The sequence below is a fragment of the Larus michahellis genome, chromosome 3 (genome assembly GCF_964199755.1).
Source record: "Larus michahellis chromosome 3, bLarMic1.1, whole genome shotgun sequence".
NCBI lineage: Eukaryota > Metazoa > Chordata > Aves > Charadriiformes > Laridae > Larus > Larus michahellis.
The window spans coordinates 50,149,761-50,168,602 of NC_133898.1; the positions used below are offsets into that span (position 1 = coordinate 50,149,761).

At 35.8% G+C, this 18,842-nt stretch overlaps 1 protein-coding gene across 2 annotated transcripts in view; it reads right to left on the bottom strand.

Moving 5' to 3' along the window:
* The window catches only part of MAP3K21 (mitogen-activated protein kinase kinase kinase 21), a 43,423-nt gene that overhangs the window by 6,126 nt on the left and 18,455 nt on the right, over positions 1-18,842 (bottom strand). The window contains exons 2-9 of one of the 2 annotated variants that reach the window (XM_074580106.1): positions 17,795-17,975; positions 12,646-12,794; positions 11,726-11,901; positions 7,413-7,653; positions 5,461-5,583; positions 2,718-2,834; positions 2,005-2,155; positions 880-974 (exon numbers count right to left, since the gene is read on the bottom strand). In XM_074580106.1, the coding sequence (XP_074436207.1) occupies positions 880-974; positions 2,005-2,155; positions 2,718-2,834; positions 5,461-5,583; positions 7,413-7,653; positions 11,726-11,901; positions 12,646-12,794; positions 17,795-17,975 (1,233 nt within the window). The remainder of the gene's footprint in view (positions 1-879; positions 975-2,004; positions 2,156-2,717; positions 2,835-5,460; positions 5,584-7,412; positions 7,654-11,725; positions 11,902-12,645; positions 12,795-17,794; positions 17,976-18,842) is intronic. The other variant, XM_074580107.1, reaches the window with a different exon arrangement.

Consider the following 18,842-nt stretch of genomic DNA (forward strand, 5'->3'; position numbering starts at 1 on the left):
TATATATGAAGATGAAAATGCCTTTTTCCTAGGGAGAAAAATAAAAAAAAGCAGTGCCCAATCAGCTTACCATTTCCTCTTCCAGCTGGCATAAAACTAGCCACTGGTATGGATACCAAGTTATATCACAGTTTTTTTCCTGACACTGGTAACTTAATTTTTTCAGATAAGAGAATCTGCAGTATAGGAACTGTGTGCAAATTTGAAAATGATTATGAATATTGTATAGCCACAGTACATTATAGTAATACACATAAGAAGAAACATAGAGCTATTACGTTCCTGATCCTAAGAGGATTAAGTATGTTTTTCCTTGTGATTTATCTGTAAATAAATGTTGCCTAAACAACTTTAAAATTTGAAATATACAGATTTTTTTCTTGCAAATTTAGAGAATAAGTCTCATTAAAAAAAAAATAGGGAACTAATATCTGGGAATACATGAGAGCTTACAAGTTTGTAAACGACTATGCATTTTTTTAAACAACTATGCAGAGCCCACTAACAATAAAAGTCATTAATTATCATTTAATTATCAAGACAATTACTGATTTAGATATTTCTTTTTAGAAGACGCTAAAAAGTGGTGACTGCAGACTTCATATACAGATCAGCCTCCAATATGTGGAAAAAAAAAATAAAAATCTTTGTGGTACTGCTCACACACCATGTGTATTTCTTAGCTGCTAATGCTGGAAATGTAAAGATGTTAACACTTACAGTTTTTTGTACAGGAAAATTATTTCTAACATGACTACTCTTCTAATAAGGTGTATAATCCTTGAGGAATTAAAGCAACACAATTTATAACACTGGAAGTTGGAAGTAGACTTAATGCCATTATATGGCAACTTTCACTTTTTCAAAAAAAGCTCTTACCTTGGTCCACAAATAGTGAAGCTAAGGGAACACCCTTCTGATTTTTCATTAAAAGCGTTGACCAAGGGTTGCTGCCATCCGAAAGGGGTCTTATTCTGAAATAACAATAGTTATTTTGATATTACAGAGCATACCATGCTTATATACGCTTTGACAGAAAATTACTAGAACACCTTTCTTTTTAAACTATAAACATGTAGTACGTAATCTGAAAACAGTAAAACTTTCTAAAGGTAAAAAAAAAATTGTATATAATAGTACGGAGTCACATGATTACAAATTGATACATGCCCTATATTAGGTATTCCTTAGATGAAAATTTCAGGCCTAAAAAGGAAGCCAATTAAAAATGGGCCTTAACTACCTATTAAAAAAAAAGTTGGTGAAAACCTGGACAACAGTTTCACTGTGTCAAAGAAATGATGTGAATATTGGAAATTTATTAAACATAGTGACTTTAAAACAAACAAAAATATCATAAAGCCAGTTTCAGGAGACGGTCTGGAAACAACTACTGCCACAGGTAAATGAGTGTATGTCTCTATCAAGAAAAAGAAAGAAAAGGTGCTATAAATAATTATATGTACTGGAAGAAACAAAGAAAAGGACTTCTTGTTTCAGAAAAACTGCTGATCTCCAGTTTTGAGCAATCTGAAAGCACAGGTGTCCAGCTGATTTTCAGAACCTTTTCACTCTGAGTTGGTCAGTGTAAATGATGTTGCTGGAGTGAACTGTGCTTCACGTACACAAAGTTGGCGCCCACTGGGGGCCATGCTTGTAGTTCCTCGAGTCAATGTGAGGAAGGGCAAGACAGACAGACAGGCCATGAATGTCTGGTATGCATTTGCTGCTCAGCATCTCAGTATGTTCCAAGTCTCAAAAAACAGAGATAAAGGGTAATAGATAAAAAGCCACTAAAACTTTAAGATAAGTAAGTGTTTTACTCTCAAGTCTATGTGGGGGAGCTACTCGTTATTAATGTAATTCCTAAGTTAATTAACAAGTAGGAATGAGTTTTAGCTTTAACTAGAGACTGCAGAACTCCTCTCGCTCACCACCTACGTTAGAGATTTGGTTACCAAGAACACTTAGTATTATCAAACAAACAAAATGTAGTAGACATACTTGTCCTTACAATCTGCACGATCCTTTGTTTGAACTGAACTTGGTCCCCACGTACAACCTCTCTTTTTAAAACTTCTCTTCACATCTTCAAACTCTTCTTGGTGATAAGCTGTGCTCCTCCCCCAAGTTCTGTTGCTTTCATCTGAAGTTACTAGAGATTGGATTTAAAAACACAAACAAAAAAACCCCACACATAAATATTATTTCTAAATCCAAAATATTTTGACAGAACAGAATATTTTCTCCACTGCAAAACCATTTTGACACAGAAACACAACAAGGAGTAGACAAAATATTTTTTTTCTTTTACAAAAACCGACACACAAACTGCACCAATCCAAAAAGATGAGCAAGCAAGAAAAATAATTTATGATCTGACAGGAGACCCAAATTAAAGATAAAGCAGAAAAAAAAAATTTAAAAATTATATTTTCCATGCTTCCTTTAACTGAGAACCTTATATTTTGGTAATTAAGACAAGTGAGTTAGACTGAGCACTTAAATTCCAATGAAGAAAATATATGCTGTGGAACAACTGGTATCAAATAAAACAGAATATTCCAATTGTGACAATGTACAATATTTTCTTTCTCACTACACCAAAAAAAATTATACTTTTAAAGCGCCTAACCTTCATTAAATGCTTAGTCTGTCACTGTCTCAACTGTTACGTTAAACAGAACCAGCACCTTTGAAACATAATGAAATCTTGCCTTTTTTCATAACCCCACTGGGAAGTTCATATTCACTTGTGATATCTACATCTTGCTGGTACACATATACACTGTTTCTTCGGCCATTAGTTGTGTGTGTATCTGTTTTGGGAATCACTGAGGAAAAATTAAGAGAATGTAGTAGAGATTCTTAGTCAAGTTAATTTCAGAAACAGAACTGTTTCCCTACTTGTATGTTTATCTTGGGTCATAAAGCCCAGATCTATAAAGGCACTAAGCTTCTTTTGACAGCAGGTTTTTACTGTATGGTTTAGAGGATCCTCTTTCTATGACCAGACACAGGCAAGTAGGTTTTCATATATAATTAACTGGAAAAGTAGCTTGCTATCAATGTAGCATGCTTACAGCTATGATGGAGAGACCTAAAAGAAAAACAACTTAGCCAGTTATAGGAGCATGATAAATGAAGTGCCATTTTCATGCCCATGGTTCTTCTGCTTATGTACTGCACAGTGCTCTCCTCCTGCCTCACCACAGGCCTTCTCGCCAGCACAGCTTCCTCTGTAGTACGGCACTCTACTTTGCTTTCTTTACACTGCCATTTTCAACCACATTCCAGGACCTATGGAATATATATCTTACTGGTTTTCTGCCTCCCTTTAAAACACCTTTTAAAATCAGCTGAATTTGTTTTAAAAACAAGATTTACAAATAACTAGATTTTTGTTTTAACTTAAAAAACTTTTAGATTCGGAAGCTAGACTCACTCATGACAAAGCAATCAAGTAACCAATTGTTAGATATGCCTGTTCAAATCACCTGTATTTGAGCAAGTCTTCTTGAAACAAAGGCACTTTGAAGTTAAATCAAGATAAAACATTATTGTGGGAAAGAGAATTTATTCTGCACAGGTGCAGATGGGTGTGGAAGCTAAATTGTTTCAGCTAGATACTTGTGAGATATCTGATAAGCTTTTAGGTTAAGCCTAGGGATCCAAACTCAGTAACAGAAGCATACTACTTCTAAAGGAGAGCCTTTATGTTGTCCTGCATGTTCTACTCCTACAAATACAAATGCCTGCTCAAATAAAAAAAAAAAAAAAAAAAAAAAGAAATCCCTAGCAGCACTTAACACACATACGAGGAGTGGCACCACTCTAGCTTATGTAAGGCTATGTACTCAAAAAAACGCAAACCCTCAAGTTTTCATAATCATGCCAATACCTGACACTTCCTTCATTTCCAAGCATTTCCACGCAGAGCAAGGAGAATCATAGATAAACAAGACTGTCTCATTTTATATGTAATTATGACATTTTACTAAGAAAAACCTTTCTTACCTTTCTCCAGTAAAAAAACCCCAAACAACCATAAAAAGCCACCACACGGTTTGAGGTCAGAAAACCATTATCACCACAGATACGGTATCAGGTAACCTCTGAAAAAGACTTTACGTAATTTTCCTTTCATCTCAAATTTTCATTAAGAAAAGCAAGGCAGGGTTTGTCCACCTCTCTCCTTTATCCATAAGATATGGGTAGTAATGGTCTTCACCCAGGGAACTGTATCAGTTACAGTTCAAACAAATAATAAAGTCACTGCCAGAAAAGACAGCCCTTCTCCTTCAGACGTTAATAATGACAAGGATTTCATGAGGCAGAGGTATTCCAAAGGAGATGAGAGATCTGGTTTCTATCCAAACTTTAAATAAAGTTTCAGTCTGATTTTAAAACAATAGAAAATAATCTAGCTACAGAACAGTATGCAGAAAAAAAAAAATCCCCATGCATTTTGATTTCCCCTCCTCCTTATTTACATCTGATAAAGCCAGACTGTGAAGTAATTTCCTTCAGAGTTGACTACCCTTGCAAGAGAAGATAGTCACCGTCCACAAGCAACCAGCTGGAACAGGTTCCACTGATTTCATACAGAGAGAGAAGTTTAAGGCATTCCACGCTGAATATGGATCATTGGACAATCTACTTTGCACAATAGATCAGACAGTCCAAATGCAAACAGTGAATTCTGTAGGAACTGTTTTCTATCTCTACATATATCATTTCCAGATATAAATGTGTGATTCACTGTAACAGTATGATCAGTTTTCTTCCATATTCACGGTACCTCCACTACCTAAGCATGAACACACATTCCCTTCTGTCATCAGCACACATGGAATAATACAGACCTACAAGCATACCCACAATTTTGTTTCTTTCTCTTGTTTCCAAAAAACTAAAGCAAAACTTCTTTATTTTCTCCTGGTTTTGTGTTTGCTTAAAGCTTGCTTCTCTTTTGTTGTAGGCAAGCAGAGTTGCTGGCTGATTCTTTAACCTTTCCATATTACATGACTCCCTTATTCTCTGAGTATTTTTTTTTTGATAGTCTATAACTGATTTCCGCTATCAACTCCAACACCAAATAAAACCTTGTTTTCCATCTTACATTGGTTCTAGACGTGATGCTTTGCCTTTTACCATTATACATTTTGATTCTTTGTTGTTTTATCCCAATCAGTTTACAAATGAGTTCCTGAAGTTATTAAGGAAAGATATGATTTAAAGAATTCACAATCATGTTGAATTACTGAAAATTATTTTTCATTTTAGCAGGATTAGCTCTCCCATCAAAGAACAAGTTGCAAATGTTAGAACAAGTTAAGAGACCTGGAAATCTGACAGAAATCTGCCTGGAATCTGATACTACCACCAGTGTTTCAATGAGTATATGGAACAAACAGTCTCTATTGACCAAATGAACAAATAGAAATGGTGGAGACTTACACTGTATAGCTCGAAGACGAGGAATTATTGTGGGGCTACTTGATGGACTAGAACTGTTACTGTTTAAACTCCTCCTCTTATCCAGATTGGGGGAGGCCTGCACTGTTATTTTGTGCTGGAAATCTATAAAAGAGTAAAACAAATCAGTTTTAACGTTCTAATTAAAAACTCTTCAGGGCATTATATTGCTGTACTTCCTAAAACAAAACTATATAATGAATTAGACTTGACAGAGAGACGTTCACGTTAAAAACACTGAAAAAACTCAGTACCTAAATTGTTACATTAAGAGTTAAGCAGGCAGGATTTCACACCTCCACAGACACCATACAATAGGTTTGCAGTAACATCAACAAAAGCAGGTAGGTCCAAGTGGACCCAAACTGAGACACATCCACATCACAAGCTGTTATTCAGTCTTGTTGGTTGTCACAGAGGAAGAGAAAAAAATCTCGGTATTTCATCTCAAATCAATCAAATATTCATGGCAATCGGATTTGCCTTATGTTTTTTTAACATGTAATTCACATACAACATAAAAAGTAGCATTAACAAAGAAGTCATGTCTATCAACACGTCAGACAAACGACATCAAACTACAGAATTACAAGTATTTATAGCAATGTAGTAAAAAGAGAACAACAAATACTGGCAAGTATTTGATGATATGCCCCTCTCTAATCCCCATCATCAGTGCAGTTAGATTGTATGCTATTCTTACAACAGAATTGTCTCAAGGACAAGTTCATCTGGATGATTCTTGACAACAAAGAGCTAAGCGGTATTCTGAATTAAAACTCTTTATCACTTTTTCAAGTTAAATATGAGCAGAATTTGAAACAAAATAACAGCATAAACCAATCTAACATGCTTGTCTGGGAGGCTGTAGTGTGATTTTTATTTTATTTACTGTTATTACTATTATTAAAGTAAGGAAAAATAAGCTTATTTCACTAGTGCTGAAATAGTACTCTAAATATTACTGCTCTCTTTGTCTCCTTCCTACTACCAGACAGCTATCCCTTGGTCAGACCTATGTTAGCATGGCATTAAGTTCTTACTGCATTAGTAACAAACTGACAGACTTGACCTGAAAGCCACTGAAAGGAAGCCCATTGACACCAGGATGCTGGGTACCACTACTGAAGATTTTCCAGCCACCAGCCTAACCTTGAATTTCCATAGTGCCATCTCGTGGCAACATTAAAAAGGCACCACTAAACCAGTCCCTAACACTAAAAAAAACTCCAACTCTCTACAAACACACCTCCTTTGCAAAGAGGGCATTTTAATGCATTCATGGGTGTAATTAAATGCTCTAACATTCAAATTATACCATATTTGCACCCTGAAATAATATCTTCTGTTGCTATTACAGTGTTTTCTTGCAAGAAGTAAGGCACTGAAGATCCTAACTGCTGTGTTGTATTTGCGACTGCACAAGCATGCAATTTGGATCTACTACATTTGTACCTCCAGCCTTTACGAAGTGCTGGTTTTCTGCTAGGTGTTAGCAAGTCTAGGGCAAACAGCACTAATATTTGATCATGTTAGAAGGTTTGGGGATGAGATAAAAAAAGTACTTTTCTATCTGCAGAAAAAGAATGACAGCAAAAATCTGAACTTCGAACCAGTCTTAAATCATGTGGCTCCCATGCTAAGTAACCTTTCCCTCCAGACACAATGGACTTTGAACTTCAAAGATTCTTCCAGCTGAAACGAGGACTACTCCACAAGAAAATAATACATGAAAGTTGTTCCCTTATGAAAGAAAAGGGGAGGCGGGAGCTATACAATTCTTACCATTCTTACCATACCTTTTTGCACTATTAGGGTAGAAGGACCTTGCAATGAGTTGAAACAGAAGCCAATACTGAAAACATTAACCATGGAACTGAAGTCTGCAAATTTAATCATTACATATATTGTGAACTTTAAAAAAAATTGCAAACCTGAAGGCAAACTAATTCTGTGTCCATCTTTAAGTTTTAACCGGCTTCTTTTAAATTTGCCCTTCCTCTTCTTTACATTGGGTTTCTCTTGATTTAACTGGAATATCATGATATTCAGCTCACGCTCCAGTACATCGATCTCACGCTCTGCTAACTGTTGCTCACGGCGCTTAAGTAATTCTTCTTGAGATTTTTGCTGAAGAGCTGCCCTTGTCAACTCCTCCTCTCGTGACCGAAGCTCCTGAAGATAAAATTCACACAAGTGAAATTAAGTAATAATGCAAAGGTTGTATTAAAGGATATATAGAGTGCACTGTAGGTTGTATTTCCTGATCTATTTTCATGATGCACTATATACACATAATATGCACATATGACCTTCTGACAGTCCTTCATTCTGCATGAGCCAAGATTCTGTATCCGGATGCAATCAAGCATTATACAGATTTCCTTTTAGCCATTTAACTTGAGCCAGTTTACTTAAGGCAGGTAAGCACTGGCAATGGGGACAACACATCCAATCAAAGATTATCAGCTTACAGCCTGGCAGAAAACATGCTCCAAGTACTTCACATCAGAGAGTTTTTCAGAGCATGAGGGCTGCTCTTAGATAGCTCCTATGCACTACCATGAAGTCAACGACCTGACAAACACACAAATGAATGCCTTTATCTCAAATTTTCTAACCTTTCCTGTTTTTCAGCCATATATTAAATAGCACTTTTCTATCTAGAAAAGCAATCAGTATTACACCAAATGAGGATTAGTGTAATAGCATAAACCAAGTCGCAAGACAGAAGACAGATGTTTCTTAATTAAAATCTAGCCGATATCTGTACAACATCAAACACCTACTAACACTGAATTGCACCACATAGACTCTGCAACCATCAGTCCCATAGAACAGCTCTTCTTCTCCCTTTAGTCTTTTTTATTTTGTAGAAAGAAAAGCTTTAGTAAGGAAGCTAGTTAACTTTTAAGGGTAAATGAATCCCCAAGGCTAAACAGTTGTAAACTTACCATCTTAAAATTATCTTAATCTTTAGCTTCCAAAATCTGCTAAAATATATCTGAAATTTAAGTAGACCTCCCTTCATACTATAGGGCATATTGTACATGAAACAGACTTACCCAGAAGTGTTGTAGTCAGTACTGCTAATAAAAGAGACTACAGGAAAATGAGAACTACAATGTGACTGATACTGTATGTTTTTCACTATTTATTTTTTTTCATTTTTACATATGATTGTGTAAATGCTACACAAGATAGAAACTGAAATTCAGTTCAAAATAGAAAATCAGCATTTTAAATTAAGCTACATAAGAATGTTATTCTTATTTAAAATTCATTAATTTTGTCACTGTACAGTCTTATAATTGTGGTGGTTGTTTTGTTTTGGTTTTTTTTTCAGAGCTGACTGCCTACTTCTGCTTATCAGCATCCATCAATGTTGTATGCCAGCACAATTCCCTATCGCATACAGTTCCTGAACTGTACTACTTTGGTGTTTTCAAAAGAGGTGAAAAAAAAACCCCTCTCTGTTCTTGCCAAAAAGACAGGTTAGCACTGAAGTAAACTGGTTCAGTGAGAAGTATCTGTTCCTCAGAAAGATCCTTGCTTTTTCTTTAAAACTATAGCATACACACACACACTGCTTATCATTGTTTTCAAATTTAATTGAAATGATTGACGATTTCATATGGTTTGCTAATTCTGAGTAGGCTTGTTTCAACACGGTAGTTGGAAAAAAAAATTATTATTATTTTTTTAAATTCACTCTGCTTAACATACACAGTTTCACAAAAAGCAATTCTGCATCTTGGAAATCCAAAGGAGCCTGTCTTCACACCAGCAAGTAAGGTTTTGGGGTTTGGTTTTTTGTTTTCATTTGGGATTTTGTTTGTGTTTCTTTAAAGAAATTTAATCACTTAATTTAGAGATTTCTGCAAATTCTCACTTTCTTCCTCCTCCCATCCAGTCAAAACTGGACAACCTAAAACAAGCGTTGGAAGCAGAAGCTGCATGAATTCAAATTTAGAATAAAGGTACTTTAGAGTTTAAATAGAAGAGATCTTTATTACTGTATTAATACAGTAGTAAAGATGTATTAGGAGACACTGTTGATTATCCACCTCTCATTGTCCTCAAATCCAGGTTCCATAAAGCTCAGTAACAAGGCAAAAATTGTGGGCCTGTATTGAAAAGGCACAGTCTAGAAAAAGTAATAGTGTTTCCTCACTGAGAGATTAAGTATTTACACTTTTCCAAATAAACTAATTAAAAACAGACTTACTCCAATTAGTTATGCAATGTTTCTACACCACTCTACAATTAAAACACCCATTGTAAGGAAGGTAGGCAAGAATTCTCTAAGGTGCTCAAGAACATTTGTCAAAAGAAGATTGTGATCTTCTCTTGGAGTGGGCGTCACCATCACTCATTTACAGCAAGCCCTTGAGGAAATTCCTCCAGCTACATTCCTCTTTTAGAGGGCATGAGACTTCATGCAGGGGGGGTTGTTTATTATTATGTTTATTATTATTATTATTACATAAATACTTCATAGACACTACTTTCTCCCTAGTACCTGACAGTAAAATATCTAATGTGCCAAATTAAATAAGCCCATACATATGAAAATCTTGTCTAAGTCAAAGTTACATGCTTTCATTCTTAAACAAGTTTACCTAATTAGGGCAGATGCCTTTGGAGATGCGTTTATTTTGGCATATGAGAAGTAAATTTCATTTTATCTTTTCCACTCCCTAATTACACTTAACTCAGTTTTACACCAAAAATATCTCTTTTCCCAAAGCTTTGCACTGATTTATTTAATTCTAAATTTGATTTAGTTAGATTTTTCTTCAATAGGATATCTCACACTCTTCTAATGCCTCAAGAAAATAAAAAAAAGAATGAAAAAAAAAAACCTGAATGGGAATGCCTGTTACAATTGCTCCCAGAGCAAAAAAGGGAAACTGGTTGGTTGAGCAGTTGCTGGAGGGGCAGAAAAGAGTTATGCCCAATGGCACGCTGTGGCAAGTAAATGCAGTGGCTGGTGATCCCACGACAAGTAAAAAGGAGAGTCTACTCTCTGTAGAGGGACTATAACCCATCTGGAAAGGAAGAGATCTGACAGCCACAGAGGCACACAGCCCAGGTCCAGGGACTCAAGAGGACACATGGCCTATTCCAACTGTTACCTTTATCAAGTTGTCTAACAGAAAATATAAACCTCAGGATGATTAAAAACTAGTTAAAGTAACTAAAAGCGAGTGTGAAAAAATAACAGTGAGCACTCATTTAGCACAAACGTATCATGATATGAGAATATGGAAAGATGATCAGTGACAGCAATCTGGATAATAAACAAGAGAAACTGGATTTGCTGATTCATGGGTACAGGTTTGACCTAAACAATCTTCTTAGTATTTGGCAAGAAGATTTCCAAAACTGCAATACTGAAAGAGATCAATATTATCAGCCTGTTCAGGAAGAAGCGAGATAAAAGCACTCTTCCATTTTTGGAAAAGAAGCCACGTGATACAGTCATAGAACAGGATGAAAAGCTTTTCATTCACACAGCTCTGGAGAATGTTCAGCAGCAGCTGAAAATTTGCAGTGGTTATAAAGTTTAGCTAAAGGGTAAAAAAACTCTGGTTTGTTTGTTAAGTGATGTATTCAAATATCCAAGAAAAAACCAACATGTTTTAAAAAGAGCCTATGTGCCAAATTTACAGATCTACAAGCTGTTTTCTTTGGGGAGACAGGTATGGATATGTTCCTTTTCCACTGCCTGTGCTTCTTAAATGAGCCATTTATATGATAACCCTCACTTACTACAATAAAATTATGCTTCCTGTCAAACTTAACTTTTCACTTCAAATGAAATACATCTAGTTATAACTTCATCATACAGAACCGTTTATTGTTTTTGTTAAGGAAGAAAGGGGAAATGCAACATTATCTGAAATTTGAGAAAGCCAGTATTCAAACCATTTTTCTAAGGTAAGTTTGCTGCAAGACAATTAGAGGTTCATCTTAAAATACTGTCCAGGAATGTATTAATGGAATTTAAGAATAGTACATCCACCAACAAGAATAGGCATATTAAATTGATAACGTTTTTATGAGAGAGTAAATCCTTTCTTTCAAGTAGTTTATCACCTCAAGTGTATTTCCACTACTAAATCAGGTTTCTAATACTATATTGGTAAGCCACAATTCAAAAATTCAAAACTGCTGTATCACATAAATGCACATGCACACGTACCTTTCCTTCACTGCCATGCAATTGGAAAAATCAACTTACTTTTTCCTTGGTCCTCAATTCATTGAATATCTGCTGAATTTCCAATTTCCAGTCATCTTGCATGGAATGGAAAGACTCTTGAGGCATTTCAGTCATAACTGCCCCTTCAATGGCAGTAAGCTGTTCAAGAATTAAGGCAAACGATGGTCGGATATGAGGGTCCTGCTCCCAGCATTCTAGAATTTATCAAAATCCCATCAGTTTATAATAGTACATAGAACTTTTTGAAGAACTACATGAATTTCAAGTTACTTGCTACTGTACTTCAAGTTCTAATGTGTTCCCTTTACTTGCAAGGCTTCCCTAGTTCCTTTTCCATTTACAGAAGAGACAACTACCTACCTGTACTCAGAGGTCTGTTTTATATTAATATTCAATTTTTTTTCGCCTCTATCTTTAGGATCTGAAATAGCAAAACTAGCAGTACTGCACAGAAGGGGCACATATAAAAGGTAAAGAAATTCATTAAACACAAGGAAATAGCCATTTGCAAGCAATGTTTAGTTCTCTTTTAAGTATTTCCAAAATATTTTTGACACTCAGGAAGAAACAATGAAAGGAAAATGGCATTTGCAGTTCTTCCCCTCGGGATTTTAACCTCGATCTTTTATTGATCTGTAATATAACCCGGAGTTTATGAAAATTAATGCAATTGGAGTGTAAAGGGAAATCAGTAAAACCAGAGCAAAAAAGTGTACTCTGTCACTACTGAAGAACTTATGCAGTACACAGTATACTGTATGACTTCCTCAGAAACACATTCGACTGTCTGTAACACCAGATTGCCGTGTAAAGAAATACAAAGCACAGCACATTATCAAATGAGGTGTTTCTTTTACAAGCCTATGACTGTTACAGGTAAGGATACATACACCCAAAACATAACTGTTTAAATACATAGGAAGAAATGAAATAGATACCTTTCATTAGTTTTGCAAATGGTTCTGGGCAGGTGGATGGAATGGGCAAAGTAAGCTTATTGACAGCAACTCCGTAAGCAACAGCAAGGCCATCAATGCCACGGTAAGGAACTTCTCCTGTAAGCAGTTCCCACAGCAACACTCCATAACTACAAAAGGTAATTTTTTTAACAGTTATTTTCTGAATACTGACACATTGTTTACTCAAGAACAAAAAAGTATCTGTCCAACCATGTACTGAAATTCATGTGGATTTCCTGTGTCAAAGGTGAATGTCTTAAAGAGTCAGCTCTACTTTAGTCATCTTGCACCTTTCCACTAATAGCGATTAACCAAACTGGATGCAACTCAGACTGGCTCACACTCCTATTCAAAATGTAGCCTGAAGTCGCTTTTATAGAAATGTTAGTATCATGTAAATCTCACTTAAAATCAGAAGAATGACAGGAAATCAAACAACCTTCTCCCCACCAAAAACCAACCAACCAAAACAAAAAAAGAAAAACTCAGCAGAGCATTCAGGCCCTTTCCAAACATTTCACAACAATTTACCTAGATGTACATGCTGGATTTTTTAAAAATAATAGTAATAAAAAAATACCAGAAAAGCATCAGCTTTATTTGGAAGTTTGCATTTCTAATCCCTTGTGTGTTATATAAAGGCCTGTTAACTTTTCACTTCCCACAGAAGATGCAACAAGATTGAGAAACAATTACACACATACAACTAATTTCTCCACACTAGAAAAAAAAAAACCAAAACATTAAACAAAACAACACTGTCTCCAGTGAAAGGTGGTGGCATGAAGAGATGTTTTCCTAGGGTCAGGTACAGAAATCAGGAATCATAGGAATTCCTATTGCAGCAACGTTAATCATAAGAATTTCTGCTATGCTCTCCAGTTTAGAAGAATAGCTGGGTGTTGCTTTTACCTTCTTTGGGTCTGTATGCCCAATGCTTGGCTTGCTCAAATGATCCAAGCTCCTACAAAGGCTGAGACAGCACAATCACTGCTGTTAGTCTAGAGCTGCTATTCCACCACCACTGAAATGGATAGTTTTCACAGTCATTTTTGTGGAAGCAAGAATTTTAGAATGTAAGCCTAAAGTGGATTTATGACTGTGTTCGGTTCCCACCGCCATCTCTTCCTGCCAGGGAACCACTATCCATAGAACAAGGATACAAAGGACAGTCTATTGCTGCTTTTGAATAGTTAAGTGAGCAGGAAAATAAACAGAATACAAAGTATTACTCTGCCCTTTCTTTCCAGGTGTGTGAAGAAACTGCCTGCAAGTTTTGCAGAACTGGACTGAACTCTCTTACATGAGGAGAAATGCATACAGCACTGGGGAGGTAAGGGCTATGTACCCCTTCCCTTACTATACACCCTTTACTAATAGAAATACAACCTCAACTACAGCAGATGTGACAAGGAGAACAATACAAACTTAAAGTTCTTCTATCGCTCTCTCCTTAATGAGAAAAAGTCTTTCAGCATTATACAAGACCTTACATCATCACTTTAATAAATAATAAGACAGCAAACTATGCAATATGAGCATGAGTATCAGCAGTGTTTTGTTTATCTATTTATGTTATCTATCTAAGAAGTTTTGCCTGTCATAAAATCTTAGAAAGCTAATGGATTTCCTGTGCTAACAGTTAATTAAAAGCTGAGGAATACTGTCTATTCCTAAAAACCAGAAAATAGAATAAAAAGGAAACAGTTTGGGCTTCTTAATAATTTCCTCCCAATTTTTTTCCAGTATAATCTCTGCAGTTACTTGTATACTCAAAGAAGGATAAAATAATGAATTCCAATTTTGTTTTGAATCAGTGGTACTTCTGACAATGAGTACAACACTTCCTGCAGCACATACACATTTTGCATGTGATGGAGAAATCCTACTGAACTACATCTCATCCGTGTGCTTAGAGGAAGCATAAAAATAACATCATGCTCTCTCAGCAAGTGTAGACCGTTCTTAATTCAAGGAATTCCCATGTTCAGACTATTTTAAGCACGTTTTAGCATGAACTCCTAAGTTAAGCAGAACAATAAATTTAACTAAAAAGAAGTCATCTTTCATAAAAGTTGTGTAAGACTATTAGCTTTAGTTAAATCTACAATTCAAGCCTTTAAATCTAACTAGCTTTCAACAGTGCCAAGAAGGTGGTTGTAAAATTTTTAAACAGACCAACACAGTAATAGCCTGAAAGCATCTCATTTAATGAAAGCAGTCTTAATATCAAGAGCCAGCGCTGTTGGGGGGAAACCGTGGGGAGGAACCCTAAAGACATTCTAGTCCTGCCATGCTGGAGTTTTTGGGAGGTAATAATCTATCATTATCTAGAACAACAACTACTTATTAACTCTCTCAACTACAGGAGTAGCTACTTTGTGCATTACATTTCACCAACCCACATACAGTTGTCCTACATATACAGTCAGAGCTTCTAAGAAATAGCTTTTTTTAAAACAGAAAAGCTATCTTCTTTTCCATCTTCATCAAAAGGCAAACAAAAGGCGTAATATGCTTGATTTATACATTTTTAAGCCACAAAAACTAATACACTTCCAGGAATATGTAATTTTAAGTATTTTCATTATTAAAAATTATTCTCCTGCCATCAAATGTGATTTAAGCCTTACTATTCTTCATTCCAGTAATAACTTGCTGTTTTTACATATTTTAAAAGCTGATCAAAATGAAGGTAAAGTTCTCAAAGTTTATTTTACTCTACAATCCATCTTCTACAGCAGAGGTTACTAAGCATGGCTACATGAATCACTTCAAAATTATATGGATGTGCCAGGCAAAAGCAGGTGCTAATTCTGCTCTACAGAAAGTGCTTCCTAGCCCTGTCAAGAGCTTGTACACTGGAGGCACGCATTACTGTGAAGATCACTGCTGAAGCACACCATCAGCACTTGGAAATCTGTGGGCATATTTGCACTTTCAGGCTCCATACACAAAACCAAGGCTGACATACCACTAAGAAATGTGTGATGATCAATGGAAGCGTAGGGCTGAAAGAGCAGAAGTCTTGTTTGGGAATTTGGAAGCATATGCCAAAGAGTAATAAATGCCATAGCTATAACTCTGGTTTGGGAAGCAGAAGGATACATATGCAGGGCCTGGAAAGCACAGTTCTGCTATCTAGGATGACACCGGAGAACATGCAACCTGGAAGGCTCTGCATGAAAGTACTCCCACAACATTTCTGAGCAGTGGCTGATTCTGGAAGACTAGTTGCAAGTGGGAGTATACTTGAGCAGCCTCAACTGCCTTTGTTGTTTTTTGTTTTATTTTTTTTAAAGATATTTGCAGACTTCTTTTGGAGACTCAGCACTCTGTATGTGTAATTAAAGTTTAGAACTTGCCTGCAATATACTGTGTTCTTGTCTTAGAGACCCATACTTAAATTTGTAAACCAAATGCTTTTTAAAAACAAAAACCACTCACATAACCAGGGTATTCTTTATTTGCTTTTCTTTTAAGGAAAGAGTAAAGATAAGCAACAGAATAGATCAAGGTGCAGTAAGCAGAAAATCTTTAGAAGCCAAGGCGGTCTAAACTTTATACTGTACAACACAGCCTTTCTACTTAAAAACCTCTCCTGTTAGATGTCCATCATTGAGCTAAATACTTACATTTTTACAAGAGAGGCGTGCAGGAGAGAAGGCGAAGAAGAGAAATACTGTAGATTCCAAAAATGTAAACTAATGTTGCAGCAGAATATAAAATAATTGCACCAAAGCATACCCCCTCAGATACCTAAAATCACAGCAACAAGACTGGACAGGACCTGTAATTAAGCATGGAATACAGCTGATTAGGGAAACGCCTACACCCAACCTCCACCCCGCAAAAGAAAAAAAAAAAATAAAGAAAAAAGGATGAAAGAATGGAAAAAAAGAATGAAGCCAAGGATGTTTCTCAACTGGGCATCGACTCAGACTGATGTAAACAAAATGCTGAAAATCAGTTCCAGACACAAGAAAAACGGATGTCATAAAACAGTAGTGCAGATATAGAATCATCCTGAGAATACCAAAAGTATTACTTCATGCTGTAGAATATCAGGCATCTAAGCAAAATAGGACCCTATTTAAGAATTATACAACACAGAACATGCATAAGAAGGCATGAGAAAACAGATTAAAGTCCTCCCCTCCTTCCCCTACCTTAGATCCTTCTCCTCCTTAGGAGAGAAAACATTTCAAAAAGAAAGGAAATGTAGACTTCTCAGGGTGAGGCACAGCAGCTTTTAGAGCCTATTGTGCAATCACTGCTTTTCCCCATTCACAAAACAGAACTAAATTAGAACTAAAGTTTAAATTACTTTTCTACAATACTGTATCCCACAGTACACCACTCAAAAATGCATCAGTATTGAGAGCCATATTACTCATATGATCCACAATAATGTCTTTAATGAGAAATTCACAAATTTAACATAGGGAGTTCCTCATCTTTAAAATTAGAGAGCAAGTTAGAACAACTTTGTGCTGAACACACTCTTCTCGCTCCAGTTACTGGGAGCAAAAATCTTTCTATATCTTTATAGAACATAAAAGTTTAGATCTGATGTTCACTTTTACACATGATCACATTCTAGATTCCTAAAAAACAGCACTAATTTAAGTTAACATTTGCCAATGTTCTGGTTTGCAGCTTATTTTTATTTATCAGACATAAAAGGTAATAACTGGCTGGTCACATTTCTTTATGTAGAATGAGACTTTTCAAACATCTGATATAAAGTAAACATACCAATACGAGATCAATTATATGTTAACGTATCAAGAGTATATGGCTGTTTATATTAAGACTCCAGATCAAATGCTTAGGTATCTTAACCAATAGATATTTTAAAGGCTTCTCTTAATGAGATCTTGCTTTCTCAAAAAAAAAAAAAAAGTTTTTCTGTAATTTTCCCTCTCCCAGTTTGCAAGTCATTAATAACTAAAGGTAGGTCAAATGAAGCAAGTGCTGAGAAATTAGTATGTTTCTTAGAACAGCTATACTTGCCATATGCTGAGCCAATAACCTAGGAAACCACCAAAAAAATACAAATAAAAATTCATTCAAAAACCTCAATATAGTTATATTGAACGTGGTCTTCAGCAGACAAACTTCTTACCTCCAAATATCACTTCCTTTAGAAAACATGGAGGACTTGATAACTTCTGGAGCCATCCATGCGTAAGTCCCCGCTGCACTCATTTTGGTTGTTCTGTGCCACTCTCTAGCCAGACCAAAGTCTGTAATCTTCAGAGTTTTATTACAAATGTCATCATGTTCCATCTTCTCTAGCAACAAAACTGTAAAAGATTGAGTTTGCAAATTAATGCAACAGGAATCAAAATATCCAGTCCTGTTATAAATTTCACATACAACTTGTACACCACAGCTAATTGTGAAAGTGTTATTGCAATATTTATAAACACGAAAAAGGTTTTTGATAATTCTAAGCTATAAAAGCAAGAAATATCTACAGTGTCATGAGTTCTTTATGCAACTGTGTGAGTAGATATTAAACTAGCACAAGAAATCCACCGTAAAGACATGTAAAGTAAAGCACATAAGTTTAAGAAAGCCCAGAATTCTATCATCCCCACAGATGATGACCAGCTGTGAAAAAGGTATTCCCTTTGGAACAAGATTCTGCAGTAATAAAAATAGGAGTAGTCAAACAAAAACAAGTGTTAAGAATTCTTAGAAAAGACTTCGAAAACAAAGCAGGACACCTTATGTCAATGTATAAAACTCATCCTTAATACTGCACCCAATCCTGGTTCCTACTCATCTCAAAAAGTATATAACAGAACTGAAAGCGGCACAGAGAAGGACACAACCAGGAAGCTCAAAACAGCATGTTCAGAGCTACAAGGAATGGTTAATAAGGAGTCTTCCCCCAAGAAAAGAAACAGTTGAGAACAGAATCTATATGAACACCTACAGAACGAAGAAAGCTACAGGTAACAACTGTTCACGGTTTCTCAACACAAGAAATGGACATCATCGAGCAAAATTAGCAGGTAAGAATCAAACGCGTGGCAGTTGTTCACACAACACACAGGTAGGTGAATTTTGGAATTCTTGGCATAGTATGCAAATACTATTATTTTACATAGATTTAAAAAGCACCTACACAAATTCAGAGAATACAACTCCATAAAGAGCATTTA